This window comes from Chrysochloris asiatica, unplaced genomic scaffold, assembly GCF_000296735.1.
Source record: "Chrysochloris asiatica unplaced genomic scaffold, ChrAsi1.0 scaffold00081, whole genome shotgun sequence".
Taxonomy (NCBI): domain Eukaryota; kingdom Metazoa; phylum Chordata; class Mammalia; order Afrosoricida; family Chrysochloridae; genus Chrysochloris; species Chrysochloris asiatica.
In genome coordinates this window covers 739,479-765,217 of record NW_006408599.1, presented here as the reverse complement: position 1 = coordinate 765,217, position 25,739 = coordinate 739,479, and the positions used below count along the sequence as shown (strand labels likewise).

Genomic DNA, 25,739 nt, shown 5'->3' with positions numbered 1-25,739 from the left:
CCACCTGGTTCCAATTGGGGGTAGATCATCAGGAGCAAAAATCCAAAGTAAAAATGAGAGCTTCCCAGGGCCAGGGATCAGGCCCAGTCACCCCTGTTAACACCAGCTTACTTGCTAGTTGAGTTCTGAACTGCAGTGAACACACTCTGAGTGGTGCCTTCTCTTGGTCTTGAATCAGTTGCAACTGTCTTCCAGAGGAAGAGGAAGCAGGTTCTTTTCTCAGGCTGTATCTCTGCCTAGCCCTCCTTCTGGTCCCAGAGCAAGAAGGTCATACGGGTTTCCATTTTAAGTGCCAACTTCAGGCATGTTGATTCTGAAACTTCATCCAGACTCAGTGAGCTAGAGAGTGCTGCAATCAATGACTGATGTCTGGCCTGGATAAAACCAAGGACAGCCACTGCGTATGTACTAGGAACTTGCTTTCCCTGTCCTAGAGTCTCCTTCCAGAACCAAGAGTAGTTAACCACAGCATAAAGGAGGGCTTGGGCTAAAACATGCTTAATAGCAGCCTCTAGTGGGAAATGCATCAAGACACCAAGGAGTGCCAAAACTGAAGGATATGCTTGGGACAAGAGGACATCCCCAGAACACAAATCATGGTAGTGTGTAGCCCAAGCCCTTTTGTTTGGAGTAAAGAGATGCAGCAAGGTGGGGTGAACATGAATGCAGCTGTGCCTAGCCTCTGTTCTTAGAAGTGGGTGGGATGGCTCCAGACAGGGTTGGTGGGGAAGTTTAGAGGGGCTAGCTGGAACCCTGGGTGGGGCATTCCCACCGAGGCAGTAGATGCCCTCTCTACATTATTTGGGCCCACAGCTCTGTTCCCTGGGACTGTAACAGGATGATCCACTTCCCCGAAGAGGAGACTTAGCCCAGGCGCATCCCATAAGGGTCACTAAGTGGCCAACAAGGGTCCCCAACTTTAACTTGACCAAACATGCCGAAATGTCATCACACAGATCAAACACCATCTCTGCTATGTTCCCTGCATCCATGCTGGATAGATAGGGAAAGGGTCTGCCCCAGCTGAGCTGAGTGTTTTCTTTCTTCCCCTTAAGATGGCCCAATGTGCCACATGCCTCTCTGTGATCTATAAATCAATGGAGGTCAGTGGTCCACCAGCCCTTGCCTAGCCGTCTGCTTTTGCTCTGGGCAGGTCTCCATCTCTGCTCTACTGGGCCTCTCAGGGTTGGTCAGTGTCTCTTCTCTCTCTGAATTAACTTGACATAACCAGACAGATGGAAATGATAAAATTAGAACATAGCTTTCCTTTGGGGACATCCCACAAACAGTGTAGAGTTTTCCAGACAAAAGCAACAGAGTGGATAACATTGGGGGTTGTTGGCTATTCAGAATTCAGAGATGGTTCCAAGGAAGTAGTAAATAAAGGCCAATATGAGAGGGAAAGAAAACCTGTAAATTAGAAGACTGTTGGCGTCACACAATTCAACTTTGCTTTTCGCTATTGTAATCAGTTTAAGTTAAAGATGACTCCTGTTTAAATGGGAAAAACAGACTGTTGTTTTCACCCTGATTCCAAATGTCAGGGAGCTCTGCCTTCTGAGGGGAGGACTCTGTAGTGCTCCTGGCGGGTTCTGGTTCTCAGCAGGAGAGGAAAAGGCCAGGCCGGGGGGCCTAGCTGGTGGTGGGCAGGCTGAAGGATGGGAGTAGATGCTGGGGCAGATGAGTCCCTGGCCCCAGCTTGGAGTCTGGATTTCAGTGGCTGAGGGGCAGTTGAGTGGTGCCCATGGACAGATGCGGAAATGCCGGCAGCGTTAGTACTGAAAAAGGATGACCTGCAAAAGGAAGACACAGGAAGTAGCTGAAACAGGGCCCCCACCCTGACAGCCCCCCAGAGGTCCTTGAAGGCATGGAGAAGGAGGGTGGGCACAGGGCCCGAATCTGGGTTCAAATCCTGGCTCTGTCACTTACTTGCTGTGGGACCTTGGGCAACTCACTTCACCTCTCTGAGCCTGTTTCCTCATCTGTAAAATGGGGATGACAAAATCTCTCTCTCAGAATCGTGGGGAGGATTCAATGAGATACAATTATAACAGCAGTAAACGATTACTGAGCATTGTACCCTGCACCAGGCACTGGGCAAAGTGCCGCACATGCATGACTTCACTGAAGCCTCACCCCAACCCCATCTTACAGGGGAGGCCCCCGAGGCTCAGAGAGGCGTAGTTAGTGAGGCCCTGATCACACAGCTAGGAAGAGTTGACCTAAGACTGGAGCCCAGGCCTGGCTCCAGAGCAAGTCCTTTTGATGATACCACACCACCTGCCTCTCCCTTTCAAAGGCCTCCATGACCAATAATTGTTGAATGCTGACTACACACACACACACCAGGCAATAAGGACTTAATCTTAACAAATCTGAGAGGCAGTGGCTCAGACATGCCACATGCCTGACACACACCTGTAGAGACCAAGGACCATCTGTCTGTCCCTTTCCCTCTAAAGTATGTGGCTAATGTCTCATAGCTACCATCAACACAGCCAGTTCCCTGAAGTTCAGATCAAGGATGACTGGTCAGATAGTCACTGGAATGTGTCAGGAGACGTCTAAGAGGCAGGTGGGCATGATCACATGACAACTGCACTTTCTCATCAGGAATTTTATCTGCCCAGAACTGGTCACCATGAAGAGGAGATGGGGAAAAGCAATGGTAATTTTAACAATTGTAATCATAATAATGATCGGTACCAATGGAGCACTTTCTGTATGCCAGACATCATGCTAAACTCTCTCCATCTGGCACTGCGTTTACGCTCCACAACAACCCTAAGTGGTGGGAACTATCATTATCCCCATTTTTCAGATAAGCTGAGGCTCTAAGAAGCTGCTGTTGGTGCTCAGATAGGTGGCCGAGGTGGGATTCAGAGGTCTACCTTACTCTAGGGTTCTCACGACACTATCACAACCAACCTGGGGCAACGTTTCTCTTTGGTCCCAGGGATACTTGGTTTTGGTTTCTTATTAAGAGTGGGCCTCAGTCTCTCCATGTGATCAATAAAGCTTCCAAGTTTTGAAGTTGTGGGATCAAGAGACAGGAAGAAATGTGGTCTGGAAACTCACAAGCCTGTGTGGCAAACAATGATGTATGTGGTGGAAGCAGAAGGTGCTACCGTGAAGGCTGGAGCACCACTCTCCTGGCCAGGCCAGTAAGGACACTCTTTATGAGTGGGTTCTAGAACCTTCCCAAACAGGCACTGAGGTTTTTCACAGCTAGGCTGGTCCAGGTCTGGAGGAACTCAAGGGAAAACTCATATAGTTATGTGCTGACCACATTCCGCTCCACACCCTGTAGTCCACAGCCCCCATGGGTTTGGACAACACATAGACAGAAAAGGTCCCTGGGAACTGGCAGGAAGGGCTGACAGTGAGAGCACAGAAGGTCATAAAGGAGGGAGACACACTTTTCTGCAGGGCTTCTGGATACACAGTTAAGGGCGCAGTCCAGTAAGAGAGAACTCTGGTTCACCAGCCAAACCCAAGGGCTAGAAACTCTACAGCTAAAGCTGCCAGACCCCAGACTGGGCTCAGACTTCAGACTGAGCCAGACACAACCACAAGCTGAGCTGAGCTGCCAGGAGATGAAGCCTTCTCTTAAGCTCTGAGCTCAACTCTGTACAATCCCAAGATTCCCCACTGCCCGAAGATCATGCCCAAGCCCCTGGGCACAATGGTCCAGGCCCTCCATTATTGGCTTACTCCTCCGGCCTCCCTAGACCTTGGCCACATTAAGGAATCTACACTCGGCCTCCCCATGCCTCTTTGCCTCTGCTAGTAGGATGCCCTCTTTCTTGTCCCCTGCTTCCTCCTCCCCTCCCCCGAGAGCTTATCACTCCCTCTTCTGGGTCCTTAGAAGCCATGTTAAGTGCCCCATCCCTACCCTGGGGTGTAGCTGCCTGCCTCCTGCTCTAAACCACAAGCTCCTTGAGAGCAGGGAAAAGGGCAGCTCGCCTCTGTAGTCCCATGCCAGGGCTTGATGGGTGGATGCTCTCCTGCAAGAGGGGGCTGCTCTTGGAATCAAGGTCAGCTTGGAGTCAGGCAGTTGATTATAATCATCCCCACCTTCCTTACAGGAAGGCTGTGGACGATGAAGTCCAAGAGCACACTGTGTAAACTGTAAAGTGTAGCACAAAGGGAATCAAGTATTGAACTGTGTGAGCTTCAGAGCCTGCAAGACTCACTACGTCCCCTCTCTGAGCCTCATTCCCTTATCTTTACCATGAGGATGGCCATCCCCATGCCCACAGTAGAAGGGAGGCATCAACCAGAAGGTGTGTGTAAAGGGCCAGTGGCTAACAGAGGAGGCCCTCTACAGACAGCAGCTCTTCCTGTGAATACGACAACATCAGAGGGGACATATCTGGGGCATTCTCACCTACCACCATTCAACCCAGTTCCAGATTCTGCAAGATACTTACAAATGGTATCTATACAACGAGGATGTACATCTTCCCCCCACTGTGCCTAGTGCAGAGCCCTGTGTACAACAGGTGCTCAGTCAGGAGGAGGAGTGGCAGGGACTGTCCTGGAAGAATGCAGATAGATCCCTAGGCCCGACCCCAGAGCTCCCCAAATTCTCTAGGTGTGAGGCTTTGCAATCTGAACCTTTACAAGGGGCCCAGGTGATTGTGAGACATGCCAAGACCAGGATCTGCTGGATGGGAGGGTCCCATTTAAGGCCCTTCCATCTCTACAGCCCTCACTGTCTCTCCCTGGAACACCACACCCACTGACTCACTGGCTCCCTGCACACTTGCCAACCCAGACTCTCTGAGGCTGCTACAGAAACGCTTCTGAGACAGGTCTTCCTGATCCCCCTACTGCAAATCCAGGCTTTTCCACCTGGCAGCCCCAAGACCCTGCCTCACACCACTCTTCCTTCCAAGCCCATGGGCCAACATCATGGAATCTCTCAGGGTTCCCTGAGACACATGACAGTTCCAGGAACATTTCTTCTTGCCTCCCAACAAACTCTCACTCCACTTCCAAGTTTAGATGGGACCTTCTTCTGGAAAGTCTTCTCAGTGTCTCTCCTGTGCCCTCCTCAGGACCCTGGACTTCCACATCATAGTTTGATCGCACTTTATCACTGCTGGGATCTGTCTCCCCGTCTAGACTGTGGCCTCCTCAAAGACAGGGACCATGTTGTATCCCTGGCTACTGACTCAGGGCTGCTGAGCAAGTCAGTACATATAAAATGTGCATGAATGAATAAATGCACAGGTTCTCATCCAGGCCTTGTGACCTAGAGCAACCTATGCCTCAATTTCCCCATTTCTAAAGTGAGGGGTTGTCTTAGAGTAATGGCTTTCAAGGCTAAGAGTGAGGAATCAGTCTCAGAGCTGCTAAGAAGGAGATAAGGCCCCTTCACTCTCTGAGACTTAGCCCACTGCTGCCCCATCCACTTTCATCTCCAGAAAAGATTTAGCAAAAGGTTCAAGTGCTTTGAAATACCTTCATGCCACAGGCCTGGAGATATCTTTGGTTAGTTCTAATGCCTGAGAAAACCAGAGACACAGATTCCACAAAGAATGTGAGCTGACTAACCAAGGGATACTACCTGCTGACCTGCTAAGACCCTGGACCCCCATCTATACAGATGTCCATCCTAAGAGACAGGAATGAAAAGGAGAAGAAACCAGTGGTATGTGATGTAAGCCCTCCCTGGAACCTCAAAACTTCAGTAAAAACACAAAAGTCACAGATCTGGAGAAGACTAACTGTTGGTAAGGGGTCTAAAGGGATACCCTTAGGAATGGCAGTGCACATACACAGAACCCACCAGAGCTGCATAGGGTGGCTGCCTAGGGGACAGTAGCCTGAGTGTTCTGGGCAGAGAGGGTCCATCACAAAGTGCATGACATCCGCCCAGTGACAAGGAATGCTGTCAGAAACCCATCCTCGGCAGGAGAGCTGCAGCCCCACAAGCCCCAGCCTGGCTCTATTTACCTTCTCACCCCGGTTGGAGAGTGGCCCGTCCATATCCGCTTTGAGGTGGACAGGGGGTGCGGTGTAAGGCAGCCGGCAGTGGACCTGCCCACATTGTACCTGACCTGTAAACGAGAGGATGCCTTGGTGCCAATCCCCCAGCCTCCATGCAGGATCCCACCTGCCCCGTACTCTGTAGCTACAGTCCTGGGACCACTATCACCTGTCAGTTACCAGTTGGGTAAGCCTGGGCAAGGTTTCAATAGAGCTGGTTGACAAGTTATTACATGACAGTCGTTATAATCTATAAAATGCTATATGGTACAACTGTACCATATAGGGTACAACTGTACCACCCATAGCTAAACACTCATCAATTTGTATGCAGTGAATGCCTCCTTCAAGCAAGACTGCACCCTACCAGTTAAGATCCTTCCTGAGAGCCTTGTACCTTTTTATCCCCCAGGTCTCTACAAGGCTTATCCTCATACCTCCTAAAGGGCTCTGCTCAGATGTCACCTTCTTCCTGACAGCCGTCCGTGACTACCCTAGGTACAATTACAACTACTCAACACCAAACCCACCTCCACCCCCCCATCCTCCCTTCCCTGCTGTTTTTCCCCCCTTAGAACTTACCATCATTTAACTTACTATATCTTTTTATTATTTATATGATATTATCTGTCATTGTCAACCAGAATACAATCTCTGAGGACAGAAATTTTTGTCTGTTTACTAGATTCTAGATCATAGTAGATCTCCAGCACCTAGAATGAAGCTTGGCATCTAGTGTTGTTGCAAAGTGCCATCGAGTCAGTTCTGATTCATAGGGACCCTGTATAGGGTTTCCAAGGAGCAATTGGTAAGCTTGAACTGCCAACCATGCAGTTCAAACCAACCTTGCAATCCAGCGCATTAACCCACAGTGTCACTACCAAGGCTTCATCTAGTGAGTACTCTTTAAATATTTGTTGAATAAATTTCTATCCCCAATTTTAACATCTAAAACTACTGGGATTTCCCAATCCTTATGTCTGATCAAAATCTCTCATGCTTCAGCCTGTTTATCACTATAGTGGAAAAGGTTATTGCCTCTTTCTTCCTTTGACTTCATCCTCTTTGGTCACAGCGCAAAAAGCTTTCGACAGAGACTTATAACTTATGTGACTTGGGACAAGTAACTATAACTTCTGAGTCACAGTTCCCTATCTGTAGAATAAAACAGATTAATTTAATTGGAAATTCTTAACCTGGATGGAGTGTTCTAAAAATCCATGAATACTATGAAACTACACAGAAAACTATGTGTGTTTATGCATTTTTCTGGGAAATGATTCCAAAGATTTTTTTTATCACATTCTAAGCTGTAAGGCTCTAGGAAACTCAGGATCCTGTGGCTTTTGTTAATTGCAAAGCAAAAGTTCATTTTTCTGGAGTCTGATGAGTCTTAACATTTTCATCAGCTTCCCAGTTGGTAAACTTCAGAAAATTCCAGACCCCATGACTTTGGTTAATGGTAAAGCAAAAGGATGAGATGACTTTCAGTCACATGGCAAGAGGCCGAAAATTCAGCCACCTTGGACACCTCCTGCCCCAAGCTGAGTTCCGCCTCAAAGGGATAAGAAAGGGGTACCTTCAGTCCCTCCTCTAGGCGGTAAAGACAGGTCTAGGCATGGTCAACAAAGATATGGGTCTGGGGCTGCCTCTCAGTAAACTGAGATTGTAGGAGTTAGTGAGGCATAAGCAGCTGGAGAGGAAGCATGTGGGCAGTGGAATCAATGTGTTAACAAATGGGCAGTTTTGGCCAGAACTCTGGAGGCCATGGTCCCACTCCCAAGAGGGTCACCTGGATCCATTATCAACTGTCCACATGAAGGGCTAGCTTGTTGCCCAGACCCCTGGAACCTAGAGAGTCGATTCTGATCCTTGGTGCCTTTAACAGACAATCAAGGGTTTTATGTATTGAACTCTGTGCATTAAGCTTCAACATAAGTCTTAGAAAAGTTCCTCATACTGAGCAGATGACTGAGAAATGGAAAAGTATAAAAGGGAATGATTTCAACTGGCAGCCTAGTGCAGTAGTCAGGACACTAAAAGGGGACTCTAGACTCCTATTCTGCCAACCAAAACTACTACCAAAATCACAATAGCAGTGAATTCTTACTAAGTGTTGAAGGCTTTAAATCAGTTACCTCATTTGACGTTTACAACAGCACTTTGAGACTGGTGGTGGTGGTGGTATGCCATGGAGTCGGTTCCAACTCATAGTGATCCTGCAACTCTTTACAGGAGCAGAAAGCCTCATCTTTCGCCCATGGAACGGCTGGTATTTTCAAACTGTTGACCATGAGGTTAGCAGCCTGACTCGTAACCACTATGCTACCAGAACTCCTTACTTTGAGATTAGTTACTCCTATTATCTTCATTTTTACAGATGAAGAAACTGAATAAAGAAGACTACAAGGTAGATTTGAAGTGCAAGGTCGGCAGTTCAAAGTCACCAGCCACTCCTCAGAAATCCTATACAGGGTCACTGTGAGTCCAACCGACTCAATGACACTTAACAACAACAGGAAGAAACTTACCTAGGATTAAATAGCTAGTAAGTGGCAGTGGGTGGGGTTTGAAGCCTGGAAGTGTGACTCCTAAACCCACACTTACCCATTAAGGAATCCTGGCTCCCACTACCTTACTGTGGAGGGGTGGGGGGAGGGGGCTTTGGTTTCCTCATCTCTACAACACAGACAGTGACATGGACAGTCTAGTCAGAATATAGATTCTGGCAAATGGCAGGGGCTCAGTACACAGCAGGTCCTCTCTCTAATCTCTTCCGCCTTAACCTTTTTTCCTGAAGTCTGAATAGGAAAAAGTTGGGTGGCCACTTCTATTTTTTGGTCATGCCCAGCTTCAAGGAAATGATCAATGGAAACAACCCCAAAGAGAAAGGAAACCAAATCTGCTACACACAGTTTATGGAATGCACATCACTTAGAAACGTTCATGGCTACCCCCTCACTCATCCAGGGTCCTGCTCAAAGGTCACTCCACCATGACTTCCCATAGCACTCATTCATGGCTGACATGCCCTCCGCTCTTTCATTTGTCCACTGTCTCTCCACCCATCACTCACTCTGGAATAGGAGCTCCACAAAGATAGTCTTTGGTCTGTTGTGCTCACTGTTGTATCCCAGTGCTTAGAACCCAGAAAGGCACTCAAAAAATATTTACTGAATGCAGGAATGGATTCTCTCAACCTTGCCAGGTAGACAAGTACTGTTATTCCAGTATACGACTAAGGAAACCAAGGCTCAAGGAGGCTAGGTGACTTTGCCCAACGTCCCAGAGCCTGGGTTAATGCTGCTCCAGCCTTCTACTCAACGTAATGCTTCCATGCCACTATCCTTGCTGGAACAGAGCCTGCCCACACTCTTCCTTCCCAACTGTTTGTGCTTCATTGACTCCTGTCCAGTCGTCTCAGTTTGCTGAGAGGCCACCCCAGACCCGCGTATTTAAATATTCCAAGCCACTACCTTTCTTATCAGAATCCTGGTATGGTGCTGTGGGTTAATGTCCCAGACTGCAAAGCCGTTTGAACTGCAAGGTAGGCAGTTCAAGCTCACCAGCTGCTCCTCGGAAACCCTATCCTTTCGTACCAGAGGTTCAAGCTCACCAGTCGCTCCTTGGAAACTCTATATAGGGTCGCCATGGGTCGAAACCAACTCGACGGCACTTAACAACCTTTCTTATAAAAATCAATACAATGAAAATGATACTCTTCTCTGTGTTCCACTCAAGAGTGCAGATTTCATGGGGGCAGAGACGCATCCTGCTCTCTCCTTAGTCCCCGGGCATAGACTGGAAGCTTGGAAAGTATTTTTTTCAATGACTGCATTACTTGCTCTAAGTGTTCTGACCAATGGGGACAAACATCGAACCCTCTCTCCCTTTTCCCTGACCCCCAGCACCCAGGTCTTCACTCGTGAGGCTCTGTAAGGCTTCACTATGTCTTGGCCTCGACCAGACCACCCAGGCGCGATCCTCTGTGTCACCCTCTCCTGTAGACCCGCGCGCTTGTCACTTACTCTCAATGTAGCCATGCAGGGTGACCATGCGCGCCCGCTCGGGGCTGCTGAACGGGGAATAGTGGATGTCGTCGGATAGGGCAGAGGGGAGACGGGATGACGGCGCCCCCGAGGGCGGTACAGGGTGCTGCGGTGTGTGTTTTTTATGACGCGCCCGGCAATTTTGAAACCACACCTGGAACGACAGGCTCAGCAGGCTCAGCCTCGCGGAAACAGGTAGGACGCGCCTCGCCACTGGTTGAGGAAGCTCCGCCACGTGCGTCCCGACCCCCTGCTCCAAAGCCCCTCTACTTAGTCCAGGCCCGCCCTCCAGGTTTCTACATCCCGCCCAGACCCTAAGGCTCCGCCCTCACCCGGCCCCACCTGGATGACCCTCCGGCTGAGACCCGTCATGTCCGCCAGCTTCTGTAGTGTCTGCGCGTCGGGGTTGTTGTCCTGCGCGAACTGCGCCTGCATAACCTGCCGGGCGCCAGGGGTTGGAGTAGGAGGTGGGGGAGGACAGTGAGGCTGTAGCGTGCCGAGGTCTCGGTGACCCCGACCCAATCACAGGCTTCAGGTTGCGGCCACGCCCCAGTCAGCTGCGGCCCCTCTACGCCGCCTTCGGGTCTGGGCCGAGGGGGCGGAGCCAGAAGCCCCAAAATCCCCGCCCACTCTGAGGACCCGCCCTTGCCTGGGTTACGCGCTTTCTGCGCTGGTACCTGCAATTGTTCAGCAGTGAAGGACGTCCGCGCTCGCTTGGCCGGCTTGGGCTGACTGTCCTGTTCTGAGGGCACTGCCCCCTCCAACGTGAGGCCGTTACCTGGAGACGACAAAAGTGACTGACCACGTGACCCCATCTCTTCTAGTGGCAATCTGGAAAGGATGGGGGTCTGGGGAATTGGTCCCAGGAAGGGTTAGGAGAGGAGTTGGCTGGGAGATGGGATTCTAGGGTCCTTGTTTCCGAATCCAGTGTTTGGGAGAGGAGTTTCCATTTCTGAGCATTCGCTCCATATGGGAAGCTTCTACTCTATGCCTGACATCTCACAGCACCCGGGAAGGTGCGCCGTTTTTCCCGCTTTACGGCGGAAGAAACTGCTTCTGAGAAAAGAAAACCAAAACTTCTGCCCCATTCGTCTAGGATTCTGAAATCTGCCTGACCCCAGCCCCCCAAACTGGGCTTCCCTAGCTAGACTGAAGGGAACCGACTGGTGATGGCGATTAGAACCGTGGTCCCATTTTGTAATACGGGTAGAAGAAAAATGTTGGCAGGACATACACCAAGGTGTTAGCAGTAGTTACCGTTCAGGGAAGCAATTAAGGACACTCTCTACTTTCGATGTTTCTATAATGTTTACAGTTTTTTACAAAAATCATATGTCACCTTATTTCTTTAAGGTTTAATTTTGTTAACCAGAATATATATTCAGTATTCTCTTTCCACCTGTATTAGTTCCATAACCATACTAACCACTAATACTTCACTTTAATACCTCATTTTTCTGAATCAAAATACATGCTCCTTATTTAAAAACTCCAAAGTATAGATAAGCACAAAGAAGAAAATAAAAATCACCAATAATTGCAGCACCCAGAGATTACCACTGCTCACAATTTATTGTTAACATATTGTAATTAGGAAAAAAGGCATGTTGGGCAAAAACAAAGAAACACTCCTATATACATATATAGAAAAAATCTGGAAAGATACATATCAAAATATGAGGGGTGGAGGCATTTGGGATGATTTTTATTTTCTTCTTAACCATCTTTTCTAGTTTCTCTACAACAACCTTTTTTTTTTTTTTTTTTTTTTAAGTCTGAAAACAGTAAAACAGCAGCCAACAGTAAGGATGATCAATAAGGGAGTTCCAAGACTCCAGCCTTCAAGGCCCTCTGCAGGGCAGGAGTCTGGGATCAGGCCTGGCTTTGAGATCTAGTGTGTAACTGGCAAGACAGTGACTAAGGGTAGTCCTAGTTGGAAGGAACCTGGGATCACTAGTGGGGCCCGATCATCAAAGATGTTAGCTCTGGCTTTGACTCCTGAGTTTACAGTCCAATTTGCCTACCACTGCAGATAACTTTGTAACACTCCAGCTTCACTTGCTCCTCACTTAGGCCCCCTTAGCCCTGATCCTGGCCAGAGAAAGCAATAGTCCTGATGTGGCCCCTCTGGGCTTCCAACTGGTCCCCAGGCTAGGCCTGGAAACTGAAGTACTTGGTCCATGTCTCCTCCCTGGAACAGAGCTGGGGATGGAGATTTTGTGGTAATATTATCCTCTGGGGGAGCAAGCAGGACAAGGATTGGTGTGCCTGCGTTTCAGATGCGGAAATTAAACCCATAGAGACAGTCACATCCCAGTTGTCTCCCTAACCTTGTAAACTCTGATTAAGGGGTCCTGGAAGTTGAAGGTGGGTGGTACAGTATGATAGATAAAAGATTGTGTTTACTTTTGCTTATTTCCTCACCCACAAAATAGGCATACTGCACCTATTTCTTGTTGCTGTAGTTAAGTACCCTCAAGTTAGTTCCAACTCATAGAAACTCTGCCTGTACAGGATTTCTGAGGAGCAGCTGGTGTGTTTGAACTGCCGACCTTGTGGTTAGCAGTGCTTATCCTACAGTGTCACACAAAGACTCCAGGGTTACATAAAATAATTCATGCTACAGAGAAGTTAGCAGCTTCCACAGCCTTTACTCCTCTTCTCCAGCCCCATCCCACCTGTGACTCAGCTCACACAATGCTGCTTTCCATCACCGCCACCTCCACCAAAGACCTGGACCCGACTGCCCTGTGTGTCTTGGGAATCACAAGGTCAGAGAAAAGATTTAGGAATCATTCTAGTCCAACATCCATCTGTCACAGATGGGGAGAGTGAGGCCCAGAGAGAGAAAGAAACATCCTATGTCAGCACAGACAGTCAGAAGCAAAATTGAAGCCCAGGCATCCTAACTCAGAAGCCTGACCACTTTCCCCTTACAGTTAGAGACATTGGTCCAGGAAGAACTCCCCACCCTAAACCACAGGTTCAGAACTGCTAAGGTGGTATGAAGTTGGGGGTATAGGGTCATGTCCTCTCTCCAGGAAGTTTGAAGGGATGAGACAGGCCAATGAAGGCTGTCCATTAGAGTAAACTACTCCATTAGGAGAAACATCTCTAGCATTCATTGTCTCCTGGCTTTACTACATGAGCTCAGCTATCTTTGAGAGGGTGTCCTATCCATAGCCCCATTTTAGAGACGAGAAAACACAGAAAGCAGTGACTTACCCAGAGTCACACAGTGTGAGAAAAATGGTGGAGTAAGCAGCACAGGCTCCCAGGGCAACTCCCCCGCCCCCACCTCCCCCATCCCCCACCCCTGCCTCTAGGCCATCTAGGGAGAGGCTTGTGGGCAGTTCCTAGGGTGCTGGGGCAGAGTAGGAAAGTAGGAAAGGGCTAGGGGACGAGCTATAGCGGGATGCTGCGATGTGCCGGCTGGTTACCGTTCTCCGCTGCCCTTTTGAGGTTCTCAATCATGGTATCGTAGTGGATGCGGCACAGCACCTTCTCCTCCACCAAGCCGAACTCCTCACCCGTGGACAGCTGGCGCTTGCAGGAGAAACAGGCGAAGCAGGCCAGGTGATAAGCGTTGCCACGCGCCCTCCGCACCCAGTCGCTGGCATAGATCTGTCGGCCGCACCTCGCACACTTAGTCCCAAATCGACTGCAGGATATGGGGGGGAGGGGTATGGTGAGGCTCAGACAGCCAACACTCCCGTTCCCAAGCCTCCAAACTGAAGCTCTCATTTTTCCCTTTGTCTGGACCCACCACCCCTCTGCAACAAAGTCCCACCTAGATGGTGAGCTGGTGGATGATTTCTTTTACTTCTTGGTTCTTTTATGGGTTTTCCAAACTTTCCACAATAATTACTTATGCTTGTATTCTTATATGATATTAATTAATTTATTAATATACATGTTGTTGTTGTTAAGTGCAGTCGAGTCATTTCCACCCCATAGCGACCCTGTGTAGGGTTTCCAGGGAGCAGCTGGTGATTTGGAACCACCGACCTTGCAGTTCAAACTGATTGCAGTCTGGCGCATTAACCCACAGTGCCACACCGGGGACTATTAGGAAAATAAAATAATAATGAAGTAGACACACTTACCATGTGCCTAGCAAGATTCTAAGTGTTTTACATAGATTATCTCAAATATTCCTCCTCTTGCAGATAAGAAAACTTGGGAACAGAAAGATAAATTAACTTGTCTAAGGTCACACTGCTGGAAAGGATAGGAATCCTTTCTAACTCCAGAGAGGAATGAGCTGTAATGCTGCTAAAGAGAAGCTCAGAGTTTCTTGGAAGAACAGACAGATATGAACTTACTGGCTATGTGACCCTGGGTAAATTGTTAAACCCCTCTCAGTTCTCATTGTCCTTGCCCCGAGTTAAATTAGATGACAAGAGCAATGACTACTATTTGTCTAATGTTTTACTCCAAGCATGTGCCAGGATTCCAGCCCAAGGAACCAGACTCAGAGCACTGTAACACGGAATGTTAAAAAGGCAAAAGAAATCCTAACCAGACCAGAAGCCCAGCTCAAATGTGCCTACCCATCTGTTATGTGGTTCTGCCTCTTCTCTTTCCCCACTCGGTAGAGTTCCTATTTGAGTGTGGTTACCTCTACCACCAAGCTAGGAGTCCCTCCAGGAAACAACATAGTCCAGTTCTCCCTTGTCTACAAGGCAACCCAGATCTGACCCATTGGCACCAAAGCCAGTTTATTCCTTTGGTGGATGATTGACTCTGAGGCCCTGTGGCAATCCTTTAATCTGTTCCTTCTGCTGTTCATTCATTGTTAGGGAATGGTACCACCACTCACCCAGTGCTTCAAACTTGCAAACTTAACTACACACCAACCAATGATCGGGCACCCTTGATTCTGTTTCCTAAGCATGTGTGGCGTCATCTCCCCATTCCATCGCCATTGCCATCCTTCTAGACCACGCTCTGTCATCCACTTGCTTCACTGACAGTCTCTGACTTCGTCTTCCTACTTCCAGTCTTGCCCCTACCAACCCATCTACCACACAGCAGCCACATTGAAGTTTCCAGGGTGCACATGGAACCCTGTCCTTCCCTGTTTAAAATCCTTTGGTGGCTCCACTGTGCCTCAGGATCCACCCAATGGGGTTTACTAAGCCCAGCAGGCCCCATCCATTCAAGCCCATCTCCTCCCTTATTGTTGTTGTGATTGTTGTTAGTGCTATCAAGTCAGTTCCAACTCATAGTAACCCTGGATAGGGTTTCCATGAAGCAGCTGGTGGGTTTGAACTACCAACCTTAAGGCTAGCAGTTCATTGTTTATCCTACAGTACCACACCAGGACTCTATCTCCTTCCTAATGTTCCTCAAATCTTCCTTCCTCTTCCCCTAAGCATGAGTCCCAGTCAGGCACACTGGAAGGTCAGCACCAGGTAGGTCTCTAGGCCCTTTGGAGCACTTTCCCAACCAGAAGCCCCTGCACACCTGCCTCTTTCCCAATACACCCCCTGCAAAATCCCAAAGCTCCTACTCACCCTCTCAAAGCTGACCACCCAGGTTTATACGTTCTTCCCCTCTAAAAAGTCCTAACCTCCATTGAGGAAAGGAACTAAGAAGATTTGCCTCTGTGTCCTCAGTTACCACCCTTCCACCCAGAGGGACATTCAGAGACGCTTGCGAGTGCGTGGAAAAACCAGTTCTGCAAACACTCTGGTTACAGTCTCCTCTGCCATGGCAAATTCAAGCCATTGCCAGTAAAAAAATGGTCTTGGGAGTCTGAGTGTGGAACTAAGAGGCTCCAGCTCAGCCAGTCTCAGTTCCCCACAGCATCCCAAAACCCTTTCTTTCCGCCAAAGAGCAAGGGGACAGTGACCTGGAAAGCAAACGTCTAACAGGCAGCTCTGGTAGCGTTAGTGGTTATGAATTGGGCTGCTAATCTCACCGTCAGCAGTTCGAAACTACCAGCTGTTCTGGGAGAAAGATGAGGCTTCCGCTCACGTAAAGATTTACAGTCTCAGAAACCCTGTACAGGGTCACTATGAGTGGGAACCGACTCTATAGCACACTGTGTGCCTTTGACCAGTTAACCAGCCGACTAAGCAGAGGGTATGCCAGACAGCAGAAATTCTGCTTCCCCTGGGGAGAGTCCAGCACCACCAGTGGTCTCCAATGCCAATCCTGCAGTAAAGGGAAGAGGAAACTGCTTTCCCCACCTCAGTCCATCCCGCTGTGGGGCTGCCAGGCTAGCCAAATTGGGAACACCTTCTGGCTTTCGATTATATGTGGTTCAAGAGATAGAAGTGCCCCAGGTAGGGGTGCAGCACCATTATCACACACACCCTCAATTTCATTGTAACCCCTCAAAATGGGGGTTCTGGTGCTCATTTAGCACAAACGGAGTGTATGGTTCAGATGGGGGGATGACTGGACTAAGACCACACTAAGTGTGGGGTTGGGCCTCTTGGAGGTGCAGGAATGGGGAAGCTAGGATTTGGGATAGATGAACAAGCAGTACTGATCTGACTGCAAGATCGCCACTTCAGGTCGCTGGCCCTGAAAACTCCAGAGAACTGAACCTGGGGCTCAGCCTGCTCTGGAGGCAAGGGTTGAGGAGAGAGATGTCCAAACAGAGGAGTGGGTGATACAGAACAGGAATGATCCCAGCTCTCAGAAGTTACGGGAGACCGCCTGCGACTCGGCCGGAGGTCGCGGTGCGCCTCCGCCCGTGCGCTGCGCCCAAGTGTGCGGTCCTGGGTCCTCGCGCTTGGCTTTGCAGGGCACGTCCAAGGGACGCGCCCAAGAGTCCCTGCGTGGCGCCGGATCTTCTCTCCCCAGTCCCTGGCCTGCGCCTGCGCCTACATAAGTCACTTGCAATGGTTCCATCACGGCATTTCGAGGCAGACACCACGAGTTACCTCCAAACAACTATCCCTGGTCCCCGAGGCCAAGGAGCGAAATACCGTAAGCCTGTCACCTTAAATGCCAGGTGTGTGCTCCCCCCCCCAAGAATCTACCGCGTTCGCCGTGGTTCAGCGCAACCAACGAAATCGTCCTTACTGGATCCTTCAAGAAATTATTATTCGGGTTTGGATGTGTGTGGATAGCTCCAGCAGCGAGTCCCCAACCCAGAGCCGGGGTCAGAGACAAAAGAAAAAGGGCAGTAGGAGGCTTGCGGATCGATGCTCTGACAAACAGGCTTCTTTCCAGAACGGCTGCGCGGCCCGAGCCGGATTCCGGAAGCAGCGAAGTCAGCGGCGGAGACAACGAAATTTCAAGAAACTGGCGCTCAGAAACCGCTAACGGAACACCGAAGGGATCAAGAAGCGCGCCTACTGCCACCCCCGCCTTGCTGTGAGGTCCAGGCCCCGCGCTCCCTTCCCTGGGTCCTGGTGCGCCCTGGGCGATGGCGGGAAACACCGAGAGATTTGGGGGATGGAGAGGTATTCGACAGATGCCGCGCATCCAGGGGCCTGCTGAAAGGAGCTGGATGAGCAACGCGCGCCTTTCCCCCTATTTCCAGAGTGCAGGAGCATTTAGAGATATTTGGGTAACAGCGATCGTGCCGATTCACCTGGCCAACCTTCCTTGGTCCCTACTACGCCCTCGTTGTTGTTGTTAAGTGCTGTCGAGTCGGTTCCGACTCATAGCAACCCTTTATAGGGTTTACAAAGAGCAGCTGGTGAGTTTGAACCATCGACTTTGCAGTTCAAACTGACTTTATAGTCCAGTGCTTATCCTACTCCAGTAAGCCCTTAGTAAGTCCAGTACACCAGAACTCCAGTACGCCCTTAGTAATTAACAAATTCAACTATCCGGAGCCCATGAGAGTCTCCCCACCACCCTTTCCCGGTAATTAAGCTACTCCTGAATCTCCATGTGGAAACACCAATGTGAGTCATGAAGGCCGGGTGTGGAAACTCAAACTAGAACTCACTTAATTTGTGTTCAGGATGCTCACTTGATGGCCTTAGATTTCATGTGTGAAAATGGAGAGCTTGGAGGTGAAGCCCTGTGCTCCCTCCCTTGTAGGCAAGTCCTTCAGAGAAGTTGGAGAAAACGGAACCAGCAATTAAGAGGTTAAAACGCCCCGCCGCCTCGGAGGTCCTGTCCCAGGCCCCTCCCCCGCGCTCTTCCAACATCTGTCCCCCAACAGCTGGCGGCCGCTGGGCCGCTCGCGGCCGCGGTGGGGGGCCGCTTCCCGGCTCTCAGCCTCCCCGGGGACCCTCGCTCTGGGGGAGGGGGTGGTTCTCCCGCTGGAGCCCACAGACTGGGTTAGGCTAGACTCGGGAGGCCAGAGAGGGCTGTGTGAGTGTGTGCCCTAAATCACATGTTACAAGCAGTGGGCCAGGAACTCAAGCCGCCTTGGTCCAGCCCTGGATACTCTCAGAACCCCTAACGCCATAAACGCAAGTTGTTAAGTGCATCCATTTGGTACTCAAAGCGATCCTGTATAGGGTTTCCAATGAACCTATGACATTGCTATTTGCAGTTCAGTGCTTATCTTATAGTGCCACACCACGACTCCTATAAACTAAGGGGAGGTGGCTAACCCTTCACTCCCCATTCCCACAGCTAGAAGATAAGAGGGCCAGGTACCATAGTGATCTGATCTTGTCAAAGTTGTTCTTGTTCTAGTGCTCTCAAGACCAACACAAGGAGAGACACACATCTGAGTATACAGTGGGTGTTCTTATGATCACTGAGGAACCAGCCAAATTGGGCAGGGAAGATCAAGACCTGCAGAGAGATGCTTTTATCATTCCATGGATCCCAGCTTTCACAGAGGAGCAGCTGTGATCGCTCAAATAAAGAAGTAGCGTATTGGAGTGGTGAAGCCAGTCTGTCAGGGAGCCTATCCAGACCCTGATGAGTGTGATTTCATCACTTAGGGTCTCAGGAAGTTCCCCTTTCTATAAAGTGGGGCTTATGGGCTGGGCGCATCATACATACTCAGATGGCAGACACCGCCCCCCCAGGAGAAAATGAGAGAATGCAGGTAAAGGGCTCAACACAGTTCCCGGCATGGAGAAGGATGCAATACATTTGGATGATGGATGCTCTCACCCACTGTCCAGACACTCTTCACTGTCTCCTTTACTTTGTGACCCTGAGCACTTGTTTTTCTCTCTCCCAGCTCCCAAGACCTCAGTCTACCCAGCTATACAATGGACATGTGCTCCAGGATGCCGTAGGAGCCAGGAGGGTACTGCAGAGCAGGCAATGCCCTATTTGGAGGGCAGCAGCTGCAAGCAGGCAGAAGGACCCCTCCCTTCTGTGGACAGATGTCTGGGAGTGTGATTGTTGAGGGCAGTGAAGACTCGAAAGCCACAGCAAAGAATACTATTTTTCCCCCCAATGACTTTTCTTTGATTTTTGGAAGAAAACAGAAAGAAAAATGATCTTCATAGAAAATTTTTAAAAAAGTATAGAAATAAAAAGCAATATCTCATCCCTCACATAGTAATTTTTTTCTATTAGGATTCTTATCTAGTAAAAAGAGGTGGGAATCTAGTTGAGCCCACCTAGAGGGTTGGTGAGGTTCCTGTTTGAAGGATGAGTTGAAGAAATAGAGGCAGGGAGGCCAAAGGCACAGAGCTAGTGGAACCCACCCTTTCCAGCAATGCAAATGAACTAAGGGCAACCCCCACCCCCCCAAACACTGTAGCCTCCCTCTCTTGGAATTCTTTTCCAAACTCTTAACTTCCTGAGCCGCCAACGCTGGTTCTGCCAAAGAGGACTAAAGGAGGGACAGATGAAAAACAGCAAGAAGTAAAGAGATGGGGAATAGAAAAGAGTTCAGAGGACCAGAGGGCCTTGAGGCCTTGAGCACTCCTTCCCTCTCTCTCACCCACTCTAATGGGAGAGCTTAGCCTCTCTTTGGGGCAGTCCTCCAGTCCACATACCATCAGACTTCAGGAAACAGAGGCCTAGAGAATCTCAGCATCCAACCCCTCCCTGAGCCCCAGCGCTCAAGGAGGGAACTCAGTCTACCATACCCTGTTCACACTGTCTCCAGGAAGAGCTTCCTCACGGCAACCACTGGGCGCCTAGGCTGTTGTTCAGAGCACACCAGCACACAACAGTCCTTGCATGGAGCTCTGCTGTTTTTGCCTCTTCTTTTTCTGGGTTTGATTATTTTTGATACAGGTAGGACTGCCAGGGACTAGGTTATGTCTGCAGGGAGAGCTGGCTGAAGGAAAACTTACGAGAAAAGCCCTGGCCTCTCCCCAGAAGAGCCACAATTGGACCGTCTACTCAGGGAATGTTGTTGTTATGTGCCATTGGTTGAGTCGGTGCTGACTCATAAGGACCCTGTGTAGGGCTTCCTAGGAGTGGCTGATGGGTTTGAACTGCCAACCTTGGGGTTTAAACCAACTTTGTGGTCCAGTGCATTATCCTGCACCAGGACTCCACCCAGGGGCCTCTATTAGGAACCTCTATGCTCTCCACTTAAAAAAAAAAAAAAAAATCTGGTTGAGTTTTGTTTTGGGGATTCTTGTCACTAGAAAAGGATTAACGCTCAGACCTGAAGTCTAAGCAGACCCTGTTCCTTAAGTTACACATGGGAGTGGGATGGTATGAAGATGAGGAGTTGAGGGAGCATAACATTACAGGGTCCTGTCCAGTGCCCACCTTGCCAATGGTAACAATGTAGTACTCCCTGCACCCCCAATACCTGACCTTGACAGGTTATTACCAAACCTTCCCCATTCATTAGCCTCCCTGGCAGCTTAGAGAAATAACACTGGAAACTGATAGCAGAGAGGCACAGTGAGTTGCCTAAGCTCATGCAATGATTCAGTGTTAGCCTGGGAGATTCAGCTATCTCACAGCTCGACACTCGACCCTCCACCCTATGGCTAGAGGTGGTAGAAGCTCCGAACACTGGAGTTAGGTCTACTCCAACAAGGTCTAGTAGAAGACAGCTTCCACGGAGGTTCACTTCAGTCTGGGCATGAGCTGGGGCTGGAGAAACAGTGCAAAAACATCAGCAAGTGGCTGCCAGTCCCACTGTCACCAGAAATGCTAGGAGAAGGAGTCCTGTTCTGCCTCTACCAGGTCAGGCCCAGACACTATCCTGTTGGGTTCCCCAGTCTGGAACCCTGTCCTTAACTACCTGATGAGTCCAAGGAGCTCCAAAACATCAGCTGTATATGTCCCTCCATCCTTCTTTTTTCTTTTAAACCAATTGGAGTCAGGCCTAGAGTGGCAAGGTGGCTAAACATAACTCTAACCCCTGTTGTCTGCCCTAACCAGTCAGGTGGAAAAGTAGAGGCATCGCATTCTGGTTACACAGCACACATGTCTGATTACAAGTAGATACATGCCCTCTAAAATGATCACCTCCCTGTGGCATATACATGCAGTGTTCTACAGTCACAGACATAAATGTAGAGATAGGATAGTACTATGGATCCCTCAATGCATAGCTGGAAGGCTTCAAGCAGGACTGTCCTTTTAGAGAAGAAAGTGGGGACAGGGAATGGTGGGGTTTCAAAGTCCCCTTACCCTACCTCGGCCTCTCCCCTTGGACCCTGTCCCCACAATCCTGTCTTAACTACCTTGCAAAAAAACACACAAAGACACTCAAAGTCCCAAACATGTACATACAGACACATTCTCAACATTCACACATGAACTGAAAGACACATCGCTTGTCAATAAAGGAACACACATACTATCCAAACGCCTATGACGCAGCTCAATGACACATTTATCCAGCCCAAGTGCACAGATGCCAGATAATATGGCACACATATACTCATTGCACACTGGGTCCTAAGCTACTTGTCAGTCTCCCATCCTTCCCCAGATGCACACCCTTTCAAAACTCATTACACAAAAGGAAGAACTTCTTTCACCATGCTTCTGATAGTTTTCCAGAGCACCCCAGCCCCTACACCCATCCTTCATTAGAGTCAGGCTCTCCTTTTCCACCACCTTGGAGATTCAAGACAAGTGGGTAGGAAGGTGGGTGTTGCCTCCCACCAGATTCTTTGACCCTCAGAAGATCTTCTTGGAGGAGGAGGTCTTCCCAAGAAGATGAAAGCCTGACCTCTCCAGAGACAAGGATGGGAAAGGTTTCTGTGGGTGAGGGGGAGTGGGAGAGCAGCTTTCTCCGCTTCCTGAGAAAAGCACTTGTGAACAGCGTCCCTCCCAGGAACGAATACCAATCCAGTCTCCTGGAATTCTGTTGGCCCTAGTCTGATATCTGGCCTGTTCCATCTTTCCACCACCAGGATGGGGTGGGCAGTCGCGGTGACCTTGACCTCGCAGTGACCTCGACCCCATGACTGGGACCAGACCTCCACAGTGAGGCTAGAATCAATCAAGGCCCAAGCAATTGAAAGAGGTTACTGTGGGAGCCTGACCTATGGAACGCAACATCTCCGCGCAGAGAGCGAGGCCCAGAACAATTCTACTACTCAAGGTCAAGGCTGCTACTTGGATCTCCCCCTTCAGATCCCGGCGGCCTCGAGCTGGAGAGGTACAAGCCGGGGTGGGAAATGACAACGGAGCTGGGACTAAAATGAGTGCCTGAGACTCGTGTGGGACCCCAGACCTGAAATGCGAAACACGAACGACGCTGGACTCTGACTTGTGGCAGAACCGGAGAGTGAGGCCGGGGTTTTAGGACAAGAAACTTGGATATGGGGTCGGATCTGAGATGGATCGGGGCCTCGTGCTTGGTACCCGAGGAACTCGAACTCAGAGCGGAGTAGAGGTCAGAGCTAGGGTAAGAGTATAAAGCCGAGCTCAGGGATCGGCTCGGGACGGACCCCGGGCACGGTGTGAGAAGGGTTCCACCGTGAACCCAGAACCGCGGTGCATGGATATGCAGTCATATCTCTGCCGGGATTCGGAACAGGTTCGAGTTAGAGCCGGGAACATCAGAGCTCGACCGAGGCGCTGGAGGCAGGAACTGGAGTCTGAAACTTTGGCGGGACACGAGGCGGTACCAGAGACACGACCGAAATGCATAGGGCTACAGGTACCAAAAGCGGATCGCAGGACCGAACCTGTGACTGTACCGGCGCGCGGCCTGGAGCTCCGGATTCGCGGCGTTGTACCGGAGGGCTGGGCCCGAGCCGCGCACTGGGGGTTTACTCAGAAAGCCCGGGCTTGGGAGCTGGAGACCTCGCGTAGCAATGGCGGCTTTTGCGCGCCCGGGTCCTGCCTGCGGCGGTACTGCTGGCCCAGCGGCCGCAGCCTACCTGAAGTAGTCCATCTTGCAGAAGATTTCCTTGTTCTTGATGTAGCAGCTGTTCTGCTGCCGCAGTGACGTACGACACACGGAGCACTCGAGGCACCGCACGTGCCAGATGAGGTTGTTGACCTGAGGAGGGGGCGGGGAAGGGGGGTGCGTCTCAGCGCGGGCCTCTTTCACACGAGTCCCCAGCCTCCTCCGCCCCATTTTCAGACCGGGATGATGGAGCTCAGAAGGTGAGTATGACTCTATTTTTCTTCTGTAACACTGTGGCTTAGGAAGGTAAAAATAAACTCCTCCCATTTTACAGATGAGAACTCAAGGTTCTTAGTTCTCAAAGAGAACTAAGACTTGCCCACGGCGGCGCAATCAAGTAGCTAGTGAACCAGGATTCGTAAATAGGCCGACGTTGCTTCCCTGCAGTCCTCTGGGCTGCACCCTCCCCCTTTCCCCACCGCGCGCGCACACCCGTGCAAACACACACGCACACGCGTGCGCGCGCACACACACACCATCCGCCCTTGTCTCACCTTGAGCAAATACCGGTCCAGGATCTCAAGGCCGCAGCTGGAACAGATATTCTTGCCGGTGGACGGCACGGAGGAGGCCGCAGAGGGTGGAGAGCAGACAGACGGTGTGCTGGGTGTACAGGGGGAGGCCCGACCCTCGTCCTTGTCCAGAGCGCCTGCCAAAGCCTCGGCGTCCGACTGAGCCTACAGTAGCGAAGAAAGGAAGAGCAGGGCGCTGAGCCCGGCGCCCAGAGTTGCTGCTGCCTTGTAGACGAATTTGGATCTCGAGTGCTAAATAACAACGAAATACCCCCGGGATGCCGCGCCTTGGGCTAGGGGACAGTAATGGAAGGGCCTATTGGAGAGAAAGGGACGACCTGAACTTTTAACATACGCGTCTTGGGTGCTGGGAACAGTCAAAGTTCATATTCCCAGACGCAAAACGGTGGATCAGAGAGGGGCGGCGCCCGCGAGAAGTCGCTCAGCGCGTGAGCAGCGATTCCGCGCCTGAAAGCTGGACCAGGTCCCCAGAACCGGGCCGCGGGGGACCAGGGGCTGGAGACAGGACCGAAAGGACTCACCATGGTGGGCGGCGCGGTTCCCTCAAGGCATCGGGTGTTCGCTTTGCAGCCGGACCCAGGCTGGGCCATCACCTGGGGGGTGGGGGGAGGTAGAGTAAGCGAACGCAGGCAACGGTGGCTGCAAAACTAGCTCCGCGCAGCCTGAGCCCAGCGCCTCCCCGCGCCTGTTATATAAACCGGCGCCGAACAATGAGTCCTAACTTTGTAGTGGGCATTTAAAGCCCTTCCCCACAAAAGCGGTGTCTCTCTAATGAAGCAATTTGAATTTGGATTGGATTTTTTCCCTCTCTCTCCCCCTCTCCCTGCACTTAACCCGTGGCTCTTGAAGTAATCGCTTAGTTCCCTTGCAATCCAAGCCTCTGAGGGGGGAAAAAAAACACGCGCACACACACAAACTACCTGCAATTAGAAATTGTCGTGAATGCCCAAGATAAGAGGTAGCCAGAGTGTCAATTCCAACTGTCAATCAGTGAGATCCATCAGGCCGCCCAAAGAATTGCAAATTTGATTTTTTAATGGTAGTAATTAAAAATCGAATTTTTCTCTCTCCATCCCCCTTCCCTCCCTCCCCCGCCTCGCTCCCTTCTCCTCCTCTCGGCACAAAATGCGATAAGGAGAAAAGAGAGAAAGAAAGAAAAAAAAAAGGAGATGGAAGGTGAGGAAAATAAAACCTGGAGCGCCTGAAGCATCAAACAGCAGGCACTGAGCGCGCCGCGAAATTGACGCGGCGATATTGACACGGATTTGCGCGCTTTTTGAGTGCTAGTCCGAGAGAACCGTGGAGCTAAATAGGGGCGAGAACTGGGGCGAAACAGAACCAAAAAGAGAAAACAGAGGCGCCCAGGAGGAGGAAAAAGCACCCTCCAGCTCCTAGGCGCGCCCGGGACCGGCCCCACGTCGGGATTCGCAGCGTTGCGCCGGCACAACCCCTGGCGCATCGGCGCTATCAACGCCTATTCAGACGGACAATACCGGCCTCGCCTCCTCTTGATTCGCCTGTGTCTTTGCTAAATCGCTTTTTGAGAAATTCCTCCAACATTTGCATAATGTGTTCCCGCTTTCCGCGCCACCCCCCCCTCGCCCCGCTCGCGCGCGCTCACACGTACATACACTCAAGGCGCACCCCCGAACCCCTCCTCCCTACCGCCACCCGCCACCAGCCCGGCCCGGTTGGGTCCTGGCCCCTGCCAACCCTAGCCGTGGCCGCTCACCCTCTAACCCGCTAGCTCGTTGGCTCACCTGGTCGGTGGCGCGGCCGCCCTCCGCCGGCAGCCGGCAGCCCTCGGGCAGCGCCGGGGCGGCGTTCTCATGCTTCCAATACATGGGCCAGGGAGCGGCGGGCTTAACCGGAGCGCAGCGCGTAGAGCCACGCCGAGGGGGGCCACGACAACAGTAGGAACCTAAGCTGAAG

At 50.6% G+C, this 25,739-nt stretch overlaps 1 protein-coding gene across 3 annotated transcripts; it reads right to left on the bottom strand.

The window, feature by feature from the left end:
• Positions 1-1,402: 1,402 nt before the first annotated feature.
• On the bottom strand, positions 1,403-25,739 carry LHX6 (LIM homeobox 6). Of its 3 annotated transcripts, XM_006865656.1 has the most exons (10): positions 25,568-25,739; positions 24,329-24,400; positions 23,769-23,951; positions 23,246-23,367; positions 13,487-13,707; positions 10,724-10,824; positions 10,389-10,484; positions 10,026-10,200; positions 5,965-6,068; positions 1,403-1,793 (listed from the first exon to the last, which is right to left on the bottom strand). In XM_006865656.1, the coding sequence occupies exons 1-10, from the start codon at positions 25,649-25,651 to the stop codon at positions 1,773-1,775; spliced, it is 1,179 nt and encodes a 392-aa protein (XP_006865718.1). In that variant the 5' UTR covers positions 25,652-25,739; the 3' UTR covers positions 1,403-1,772. The 3 variants fall into 3 exon arrangements, with proteins under 3 accessions (XP_006865718.1, XP_006865720.1, XP_006865719.1); XM_006865658.1 differs by lacking the exons at positions 5,965-6,068; positions 25,568-25,739 and adding an exon at positions 25,216-25,337 and having other exon boundaries at positions 1,410-1,793; XM_006865657.1 differs by lacking the exon at positions 5,965-6,068 and having other exon boundaries at positions 1,714-1,793; positions 25,568-25,651.

Excerpts from the sequence above, each read along its gene's own strand:
- LHX6 (XM_006865656.1), bottom strand. The coding sequence starts at position 25,651 with ATGTATTGGAAGCATGAGAACGCCGCCCCGGCGCTGCCCGAGGGCTGC. Across the intron at positions 10,485-10,723 it reads TCACTGCTGAACAATTGCAG|GTTATGCAGGCGCAGTTCGC; the intron begins GTACCAGCGCAG and ends GGCGCCCGGCAG. Across the intron at positions 10,201-10,388 it reads TCAGCCGGAGGGTCATCCAG|GTGTGGTTTCAAAATTGCCG; the intron begins GTGGGGCCGGGT and ends CTGTCGTTCCAG.